The following is a 10,487-nucleotide window of genomic DNA, read 5'->3' as shown; positions in this document are numbered from 1 at the left end:
AATGAGGCTCAGGTGAGCAAACAGCACCAGGAAATTGGGGGGTCACCCCCCCACTGGTCACACTGTGCATCCCTAAATGTCACCTGCAGCCACCACAGGTACAGAGCTTACCTTCTCTTCCCAGCACCAGTAAGCAGGAGATGCAGTGCTCCTGCCTGGGGGAGCTGGACACAGCCGGATTGGGCACTCCTAGGCACCAGCCACACTCCATCCTTTGAGGCAGGGCTGTGGTGCTGGATGGGGCCCAGGAAGCCTCAGCATCGTTAGGCATCTCATCTTATTTCTCAACGTCCTGGCAGCCCTTGCATTCCCTGCCCTCTCTTGCAACCCAGCAAAGCACCTCTCCTGTTGCTGCCTTCCCCTGCCCCTGCAATCCCTGTGCCCACAGGAGGGGCCAAGCAGGAGCAAGGCCGTGCTGAGGCAGGGCAGCCGCTGCTCAGCTCTCCCTCTCCAACAGGAGGGACGGATCCCTACATCACATTGCTCTGCTCACCCTGGCAGTGGGGAAAGCAGCAAGAGCCATCCCGGTCCCACAGCACAGGGTCCTGCCAGGGAAGGGCTCACTGGGGTCTCCCTTGGGAGGGGGTTTTCCTACAGGCTCTGGCACGCCCCTGCCCAGGGCAGGATAACCAGGGACAACACAACTCCAGCAGGGTAAAATTCCACGTGTTTCATTTATTTGAGGTGCTATGTCACCTCCTAGGCACTGAGCTACAGGGCACCTCTGTGCTACATCAGACATTGACTGGGTCTACGACGACACAGCACTCACTGCTACACACACGGCACGGACATGCCGTGGCACGGATGGGGCCGGATGGGGCAGTGCAGCCAGCGACGGTCCTGCCACCGCTGCTCCCTCCATGCTGCTGGCCACAGCCCTCCCACCAGGCAGGATTTTGCCCGGGGCTCCACTGCCACAGCGCCGCAGGAGCCAAGAGGGGTTTCCGAAGCATGGCAAGAAACCATGGCTGCTCCGGCGCTTGGCGTCATGGGACAGCAGCTCCCCAGAGCTGGGTCACCCACACGCACAGATGCTTACACACCCCGTCCCCATCTTCAGGCACTTGGTGCTCAGCTGGGGCTGGTCCCTGGGGCCCTGGTCAGGGTGCCTCGCGCAGGCACAGTGCCTCAACAGCACCGCTGGGACCCTGGGCCACCCCACCAACAATGAAGAGCAGGCTGGGTGCCGGGCAGCTGGAGCAGGAGCAGCGGCCAGTGGGCATGGGGGGCAGTGGCTCCCACTTCTTCTGTGAGAGGCTGAACCCTTCCACCGAGTCCAGTGGGCAGGACTGGTTCCCTGTGGGAGACAGAAGGGCATCAGCTCCACCACAGCCCTCCCCAAACCCCAGGATATGCCTTTCCCTCTTCACACATCTCTGATGCCCCAGCAGCAGCCGGTCCCCGAGCCCTGGGCTGCAGGGGCTCTGCGATCCCAGAGGCAATTAGCAGGGGCACAAGAGGATTAGTGGTGTCCCTGCAGGGAAGGATACTGGCACTGACGCTGCACTGCTGGCTCTGCCCCCGCATCCATCACCGGGGGATAAGGGAAGGCAGTTCCAGCTGTAGCAGGGCTCAGAAGCAATGCCACGCCACAGGGATCTGGCCAGCACCGCTCGCCTTCGCCATCACCTTCTTCTGCCCTGCAGCAGGAGGTCCACCTCAGCCCGGGTGAGCCCAGTGGGGCTGGCAGCACTCACTGCAGGGCTGGAGGTGCCACAGACAGTGCCGGGCTCCCCGGCCAGCCCTCCCCGCTGCATCCCTGCTGCTGAGTGACAGCACTGACCTTTCCCCAGCTCTCTCTGGAGAGGGACGCGGCGCTGCAGCCCTAAGTGGTGGGGCTGAGCCGGTGTGGGCTGTGCAAGCCTGGTATGCTGCATGTGAGCTGGGGAAAGCCTGGCCAGGGGGTGAAAGGGGCAAGTGGCACTGGGGCCAGTATGCGGGGCAGGGCAGTAGTGTCCCCCCAGCACTTGGGGGGCACAGGAGAGATGTGGCTGCAGTTGGTGCTGTAGTACCCCCATGTTTTTGTACAGCCGACCTCCATGCTGTCACACAGGTCACCAATGTGCCACAAGGAAACATGGCCACACGCATACCCCTGGCATTACCAAGGCCACCCACAGCCACCACTCTTCCTCCCAAGCAGCCAGCCACGAAGTCGGCTCTCTTCTCCCTCATGCGGATGGCGCGGCTTGGCTTGCTCCATGCACCTGGGGGTGAGAGGGTGTGAGCATCGCCTGCTGGGCTCCTCTCCACACACTGAGGCCAGGACACTCCCAGGCTAATGGCTCCCTGGGGCTAGGGAGTGCAGGACAGTACTTGCCATGGGTGCAAGGGGCTAACACTCAGGGTCTGGATGACCTGTGTCTGTCAGGCATGGACACCCCTCACCAAGACCTAGGGAGGTATCCTGGACCCACAGAGGATGCTCCCACCCCACCCAGGGACACAGAGCTCACCCTGTGCAGGATCAAACATCTCCACGGTGTTGACGAAGTGGGGACGGGAATAGAAGTTGTGAGGCCCTGGCTGCTGCAGCCCCCCAAGGCTGAAGACGACGCCGTCGGCCATGGCGCAGGCAGCGAAGGCGCGGCGGCTGGGCACGCTGGGGTAGCGTGTCCAGCTCCTCGTCTCCAGGTCAAAGGCCTCGAAGGCGGTGACAGGCAGCTTGCCCTGCCGGCCCCCTGTGCACAGATGAGACGCTGCGGCTGCCAGCACCCCGAGCCGGCACCATCGGTGGGCTCAGCACGCAGGATGGGGCCCGCCAGCTGCAGTGCTGGGGTGGGAGGGCAGGACAGAGCCACCCTGGGGTGCACCAGGCCACTCCCTGGTTCGGGGAGGCAGCAAGGGGAGAGGGCAGGGGTGTGGGGGGATGCTCAGCTCGCTCCAGCAGCACCTACCCAGGACGAAGATCTTGTTGCCCTGCAGGAAGGCAGAGGCCCCATAGCAGGGGGTGGGCATGGAGGGCAGGGGCTGCCAGTGGTCCTTTGCTGGCTCGTAGACACGGACCAGCGCCTGGGGAGAGGTGTCCACACCCATTCCCCCCAGCGCATAGACAGCCCCGTCTGCAAAAGAGGCAGTGGTGAGAGTGGGGGGGCCACGGGCAGCACTGCAGGGCTGGGAGCCCCCACCCCATGCCCTCCAGGACAGGCAGCGCAGGTGCTGCCGAGCCCCACAGCCAGCTGCTGCTCCCAGGGTGGCAGGGGACGATTAGTGTGGCCACACCTGAGCCCAGCAGTGCCCTGACCCCGCTGGGACCCTCGCACCCCGCTCTCCACCCCATCCATCAGGCACAGAGCAGAGCACAAGGCCATCGGCTCTAATTATTCTCGGCAGTACCATCTCCCTGGAGACACCATGGCAACACAGCCATGCTGCCAAATCCTGCTCCCATTCCTGGTGAGGCCAGCACCCCTGCCCACTCCCACCCCTGCCCTGCCATCCCCTCTGCCCTGCCCACACTGCTGCTGCCTAGGGCCACGCCACGGCATCCCCAACCAGGGAACAGATATGGGCACTGCATACGGAGACCAACCTCGGCTCCTGGCATGCAGGCTGCCAAGCTGTGCCAAGGCTCGGAGGCTGCTCAGCAAAGTTTGGGCAGAAATCACAACGTGTTCAACACACAGCACACCGAGTCAGGCTGGAGCAGAGTGCTTGGCCACCCCAGTATGGCTCCCAGCCAGGGCAGCTGGGGAAGGCTCTTGTGCCCACACCACCCAGCCCTGGGCTGCAACAGGGCTGCTGGGCAGGAGCATGACTCTGCCATTAAGTGGCAAGTTCAGCTGCTGGGTGAAAGCTGCATCCCAAGCAGCAGCAGGATGCAAATCCCACCCAAGTGTTCCCCACCCCTGTATCCCCGCTTCTCCAGACAGTAGAAGTACCTACATCCGAGTCACAGCCCCAGCCCTCACCTCTCTGCACGGCCGAGATGCCCATGGAGGGCTGAGCCAACGCTGCCTTCTTCTCCCACTTGCCCTCATCCACGTGGTAGACCTCAACGGAGGCAAGGGGGCTCTGTGCCGCGTCCACGCCACCCACCACAAAGATCTGCTTTCCCAGGGCGAGGGCAGCGGCACCGGCCCGTGGCGTGGGCAGCGGTGGGAGCGTGGTCCAGTGCTGGGCTGGGAGGTCGAGCACCTCAGCGGTGCCCAGGGCTCGCCCACCAGCCCCGCAGCCGCCCAGCACAAAGAGCTGCCCGTCGCGGTGCGTGGTGCTGCAGTACACGCGCCGTGTGGGCATGGCGGGGAAGGTGGCCCATGTGAAGGCGCCCACACCTGCCGCCATGGGCCGGCTCAGCCACCCCGGGGGTCCCCGGGCCCTGGCTCTGCTATGACACCCATCCGGCCCGGCTCTGCGCTGGCCTGGTTCTGCCCACCACCTCCTGTGGGGAGAGCACCCAAGTCAGCGCCCAGGCACTCATGGCTCCCACCAGCCCCAGTAAGACAGCTCCCCTCAGCAGTGACAGCCCCTGCTCCCCAAGGCTTCCTGCCTGCATGCCGGGGCTCCCTGCCCTCCAAGGCTCCCTGCTTCCCAGGGCTCCCCGCCTGCCCCACATGGCTCCCCGCCTGCCCCCCAGGGCTCCCTGCTTCCCAGGGCTCCCCGCCTGCCCCCCAGGGCTCCCTGCCTGCCCCCCAGGGCTCCCTGCCTGCTTCCCAGGGCTCCCCGCCTGCCCCCCAGGGCTCCCTGCCTGCCCCCCAGGGCTCCCTGCTTCCCAGGGCTCCCCGCCTGCCCCCCAGGGCTCCCTGCCTGCCCCCCAGGGCTCCCTGCCTGCTTCCCAGGGCTCCCCGCCTGCCCCCCAGGGCTCCCTGCCTGCCCCCCAGGGCTCCCTGCTTCCCAGGGCTCCCCGCCTGCCCCCCAGGGCTCCCTGCTTCCCAGGGCTCCCCGCCTGCCCGCCAGGGCTCCCTGCTTCCCAGGGCTCCCCGCCTGCCCCCCAGGGCTCCCTGCTTGCCAGGGCTCCCCGCCTGCCCGCCAGGGCTCCCTGCTTCCCAGGGCTCCCCGCCTGCCCGCACCAGGCTCCCACTCCCCGGGGCTCCTGATGCACAGCCTGCACCCACCAGGGCTCATGCATCCCAGGGCTCCCAGCCCGCACCCACTGGGCTTCCCCACCTGCACCCCGGGGCTCCCCACCTGCACCCACTGGGGCTCCCCCACCCTGGGATTCCCCTCCCTGCACCCATCAATGTTCCTGCACCCTGAGGCTCCCTCCCTGCCCCCACTGGGGCTCCTGCACCCCGGGTCTCCTCACCTGCACCCACCAGGGCTCCTGCACCCCGGGGCTCCCCACGTGCACCCACTGGGGCTCCCATCCCCTGAGCTCCTGCTCCCCAAGGCTCTCTGCCCGCGCCCACCAGGGCTCCTGCCCCCCGAGGTTCCCGCACCCCGGGCTCCTGCTCGCGGGGGCTCCCGGTGCACAGCCTGCGCCCACCGAGACTGCTGCACCCCGGGGCCCCCTGCCCGCACCCCCCGGGGCTCCCGGGGCACAGCCCGTACCCCCCCGAGGCTCCTGCTCCCGGCGCGCATCCCGCAACCAGCGGACCGCTGCTTTCCGCGGTCCCGCCACACCGCCCGCACCCCCGGGGCTCCCGTCGCAGCCCGCCCCCCCGGACCACCACCGGCAGCGGGGCAGGGACCGCGGCCGCGCTCACCTCTCCGGCCGCCGCTCCGCTCTCCCCGCCGCTCCGCGCCGCCGCCCCGCGCCGGGCCCGCCCGCTGCCGGTGGGGGCGGCGCCGCGCCCGCCCCGGCCCCCCCGCCGGGCCCCGCTCCGCTCCCCTCCGCCCGGTGCTGCCGTGCCCCGGTCCCGTTCACCTCGCCGGAGAGCAGCCGCCCAAGGATGAGGGGCTGCAGAGACCCCTCGGTAGCAGCCGGGCCCCTGGCCGCACGCAGGCGGGGCCACCCCAGCACCGGGTCACGGAGCAGAGAAGCCACCGTCCTGCCCTGGAGCGGACCCCTGCCCACCACCACTGCCTGAGCTCGGCCCCCCTCTGAGCACCACCTTGCCAGGGTCTCTCAGCAGCGTCAGGAAGCTGCACACGGGTCCCAAACCCTCTTCTGTCACTTTGTCCCCACTTGGCTGAGCCCTGCAAGTGAACATGCTGAGAAAGGCGCCTTCCACCCACCAGCACAGGCAGGAAACTCACACCAGAAACGAGCTAGAAAGGTTTGCTTTAAAAACAGGCAGGAGTGCCATGGCATTGCTAGCTCTGCTGCGGAGAACACCACGGCGCAGGCAGCACTTGGGCACGCCACCAATAACACTGCGCTCACCCCGGCACCTGCTCTGTACCAGTCACTGGTGCGGGACTGGGGAGTGTAACACTGCGTGGCTGCTGGCATTGCAGCCGTGGCCCTCACATGGCAGCAGGCACCACGGGCGGCACTGCCTGCAGAGAGGCCCCAGCCAGGCAGGCAGCTCCCCAGTGCCGCCCAGAAAAGGGAAGTAGTTTCCCCCAGGGATCCCATCACACAGGCTCCCTGGATGCTTGTGCTTGGGCATGGAGGCTCCTGGCAGGACCGAGCAGGCACGTCACACACCAGAGAGGGGACAGCTTGAAGCAGGAGCCCAGCCTGGGACTTTGCCTGCCTGCACCAGGAAGCAGGGAGTATCCCAGTCCAGAGCCCCTCAGCCCTGAGAAGTTGCATCACTGTCCATCCTACTGCTGGCTCAGGGTATCCTTCCCTGCACAGGCCAGGTAGCGTTCGTAGTTCTCCTCACATCTCCTCACGCAGCGCAGGAAATAGTCCTCGTCGGCAATGGCCTCCAGCAGGTCAGTCTGCACCAGGCAAACGTTGTACAGCTCCGAGGTGGGAGCACACCTGGGGCTGCTGCTGCCCTGCTCTGAAAACACCTGCAGGGAGAGAGCAGTCACCGAAGCACTCGCACCCTCTGCGGGCAGCAGTGCCAGGGCTGTACCCAGCACAAGCACAGAGCCTGGCAGCAGCACGCACACCCTGTGGCACCTTGCCCTGCCCTCCTCCCCAGCCAGGCGCCTACACACTGGCTGTGGGGCAGTGGGAGAGGGCAAGGGCTCCCATCTCTAGCAGTGAAAGGTGAAGTTTCTCCAGATCTCCCCTCCCTCCCAGAAAGTGCTTTTGGTTCCAAACCAGCTTGTCACAAATGTGGCTGGGGCTCCCCTAAGGAACAGGCTGCACCACACAGCTGGAAGAAAATGGCTCTGTGGAGCAGCCAAGCCCCAAAAAACCTCTGCCAACAGCTCTTCCTTTGTTGCACAGGAGGGAACAGGGACTTCACCTTCTGATCTTTACCAGGGATCTGGTAAGATCTGCCTAAGGCCACCTGGCAATCTGTTTCCCTCCCGGCACTGCTCTCACAGTCACTGACACGGGGACAGCCCTGCAGAGCTGGTGACACAAGAGAAGGGGAAGCTGGCATCCAGCCTACCGATCCTGACTGCAGGACAGCAAAGTCCCAGCAGCGGGGATGAGTCCTGCCAGCGAGACACTCAGCTGCGACCCAGACCCTAGTGAGATCTGCTGCCACCATAACTTGATGCTGTCTGATCCTTGTGGGGGGAGCCCGGGGGCTGACTGCACAGCTGCTCCAAGACAAGCTGAGCAGCCCAAATGACCAGCCATGCTGGGTACAAATGACACAAGGAGGAACTCCTTGATAAGGGAAACAGACCGAGGCTGAAATGCAGCAAGTGGAGCTGCATGAGCCACGCTTTGGCTGCTACAGACATGCAGGCAGCAGCTGCTGTGTGCAGGGGCCTCAGGTTCTCAGCGGAGCAGTCTGCAGTAATTATCCCTGAATCGGGCGCAGCACAGACCAAAGCCTATTCCTGACAGGTTTGCTCCAGGCAGCAACAACTCCTGCCACCAGCTGCAAATCCACAAGCTGAGAGAGCTTGTATGGAAGGAAATAGCCGACGGGCATCTCATCCCTCACCACTCCCCAGCTGCCTGGCAAACGCTGCTGACCATTCACCGGCTGCCTCATGCTTCCCCCTCCCCGCCACATGGATGGAAACAGGCAGGGGTTCAGGCTTGCCTGTGCATCTGCAGCTCTTGTTCGAGCATTGACAGTTGTCCAACTGCCAGGCGCGTTTCTGTCTGCATAAATGTTCCTTTTCCAAGCATGCTCTGCCACAAACACTGCCCTTTCAGTTCGGTGCCACAGATGAGCTGCAGCTGCGTGCTGAGGCTGACTGGCCTGCCACCACTGCTGCTGCTGCCGGGAGCGGGGCTGACTCACCCCGGCGGAGCAGAGGTGCTCGGCAGTGAGCACAGGCAGCCAGCACCTGCTGTTCTCTGCTGATGGCCAATCTCACCCTCCCTGTGGGCAGCCCTGTGCATTGCTGCCACTAACGCTGGTGGCGTGGGCTGCAGCGACGCCGGGGCTATGCCTCGACCCCCCTTTGCAAACTCATGCTCATGCAGAGGGGGCAAAATGTGCCTGACTTCACCGGGGACACCCCCTACTGCAGGCAGCTGGCACCGGAGGGACCTTCAGCCGCCTACCTGTGGATGAACAATGGTGTCTGCATCGTCCAGCCGGATGTTGTCATCGATGAATATGTGGTGAACACTGGGATCGTGAGGGTCAATCCACAGGGGCTTCCCACCCTGGGAAGAAAACTGATTCCTGGCCCACCTGAAACAGCAAGCAGGACAAGGAGCAGTCAGGGGAGGGAGAGGGCGACAGGTCTTGGCTAAAGCAGGCCAGGCTGCACTGCGGGCTCAGGGCAACCTCTGAGTCAGGAAAGCAGAACGGAGACCATCCTGTCCCTCTGCCTGCTGCTGCCTCCTGGGAAAGAGGCATTTTGCAGCAAGGTGACAAATCAGGGGGTGTTTTCAGAAAAGCAGAAGGTACACCAGGGGATGGGGACCTGAGAAAAGCCCCATCAGGCTGTGCACTGGCAAAGTGGGGAACATGTAAGTGACAGGGGCCCCAAGAACATAAAGACATCAAAACTAAGAGCTATCCCAAACCAGGAGAAGCTTAAAGAGTTACAGGAGAGAAGAAAATGCTCAATTCACTTCCTCAGTGCCTTCTCACCAGTCAAAGTGGTCTTGGAAGCCTCCAATTCCCTGAAAGGAGCTGAAGTAATCATAAAGCTTTCTTCCATCTTCCCGGGTGGCCAGCCGCTCTGCTCCCCTTGTTAGCACCACCTCTCGCTTGCTGCAGCGAATCCGGCCAGGGGTGAGGTCCACAGGGAGCTGCAGGACCACAGAGAGCAGGAGAGCAAAGATTTCCAAAGCGGACAAGTTGTTTTGTGCTGCACGAAGCAGCAGGGTAGAGACTCCCCACCACTGCAGCGCGGGAGGATGGCACTGGGGAGATGATAAGAGGAGGTGTGGAACCCCCCCCAGCCAAAAATCAACTCTTTTCCAGGGATGGACAGGAGTGACCTCCTAGCCGCACACTGCCCCTCTTTCTATCTCTATTCCCCATCAACGCTCCAAGGCACCAATGAAGCAGCTTCTGGAGCTCATTCGCAGCATTCTGACCCAGTGCGTTGCTGGGGGCAGCACAGCTGCAATCGGCTCTGAGCCAGGGAGCCCTGTTCTGCTGCAGGAGCCCCATTCTGCTGCAGCAGCCCCTCTCTGGGCAACGGGATGCTCTGTCCAACCCAGGATATCCCAGGAGGAGACCTTTCCTGTGCAGGATCCATATGCACATGTGCTCCCCTGCAGCTACCAGCTGCATCCCGAGGTGCCGGCTGGCTTAGCAGGCCGGCTAAGCGGCTCAGGAGCAGCCCAGCGTGGGGAGCTCCGTGCCAGGCCCCCGTGGTGCCACTCACCGCCACATCCCGCAGGGTGGGGAACTGGGGGTGCTGCCCAGCCAGGGCGCAGCTGACGGCCCGGAGGGCACGGGGCAGGTCTGTGCCGAAGGTCCTGAAGATGACAGAGAACGCCCTCCCCTCCCGGTGCAGGGTGTCCAGGAGGCGGAAGAAGGCAGGCAGGATCAGGTGGTAGCGCAGGTCCGGTTCCCCCTGCACCGAGAGGACATCGTGTGGCTGGCCCGGCCACTCCAGCAGCCGCAGGTGGCGGGCATGCAGGCTGCTGAAGCACCGGCCCGGGTCCGTCTCGGTGAAGGCGGGGTCCCGGCCGTGGCAGCGGTAGTAGCTGAGGGCACCGGGGCAGGGGGGACCCAGGGAGGGGCGGTCACTTGCCCACTGCCACTCGCCTACAAGAGAGGAGGGTGCTCAGCTACCGCCGCCCCGCCCGGACCCCCTGGACCTGGCACCCCCACCCCTCCCAGGCCCTGGCACCCCCCACCCCTCCCAGGCCCTGGCTCCCCCAGCCCCAGCTCCCCCAACACCAGTCCCCCCCCCGGCCCCGGCATCCCCGGTCCCCCCCAGCCCCAGCCCCCGGCATCCCTGGCCCCAGGCACCCCAGCCCCTGGCATCCCTGGCCCCAGTCCCCCCAGAGTCCGCCATCCCAGTCCCCCCAGCCCCCGGCATCCCTGGCCCCAGTCCCCCCAGAGTCCGCCATCCCAGTCCCCCCAGCCCCCGGCACCCCC

At 65.0% G+C, this 10,487-nt stretch overlaps 1 protein-coding gene across 2 annotated transcripts; it reads right to left on the bottom strand.

Moving 5' to 3' along the window:
* Positions 1-655: 655 nt before the first annotated feature.
* Positions 656-5,722, bottom strand: KLHDC8B (kelch domain containing 8B). Of its 2 annotated transcripts, none has more exons than XM_056338507.1 (6): positions 5,649-5,722; positions 3,915-4,384; positions 2,901-3,065; positions 2,460-2,684; positions 2,097-2,210; positions 656-1,300 (listed from the first exon to the last, which is right to left on the bottom strand). In XM_056338507.1, the coding sequence occupies exons 2-6, from the start codon at positions 4,285-4,287 to the stop codon at positions 1,104-1,106; spliced, it is 1,074 nt and encodes a 357-aa protein (XP_056194482.1). In that variant the 5' UTR covers positions 4,288-4,384; positions 5,649-5,722; the 3' UTR covers positions 656-1,103. The 2 variants fall into 2 exon arrangements, with proteins under 2 accessions (XP_056194482.1, XP_056194483.1); XM_056338508.1 differs by having other exon boundaries at positions 2,109-2,210.
* Between the last annotated feature and the right edge of the window lie 4,765 nt (positions 5,723-10,487).

This window comes from Falco biarmicus, chromosome 4, assembly GCF_023638135.1.
Source record: "Falco biarmicus isolate bFalBia1 chromosome 4, bFalBia1.pri, whole genome shotgun sequence".
NCBI lineage: Eukaryota > Metazoa > Chordata > Aves > Falconiformes > Falconidae > Falco > Falco biarmicus.
The sequence above is the reverse complement of the archived record's forward strand: the minus strand, read 5'-3'. Positions and strand labels throughout refer to the sequence as shown.

What these genes read in the sequence shown, in the direction of transcription:
- KLHDC8B (XM_056338507.1), bottom strand. Translation starts at nt 4,287, where the DNA reads ATGGCGGCAGGTGTGGGCGCCTTCACATGGGCCACCTTCCCCGCCATG. An exon ending in GATGTTTGATCCTGCACAGG is followed by an intron (nt 2,211 to 2,459) that starts GTGAGCTCTGTG and finishes TCTCACCCCCAG; the next exon opens with GTGCATGGAGCAAGCCAAGC. An exon ending in TGGCCTTGGTAATGCCAGGG is followed by an intron (nt 1,301 to 2,096) that starts GTATGCGTGTGG and finishes TGTCTCCCACAG; the next exon opens with GGAACCAGTCCTGCCCACTG.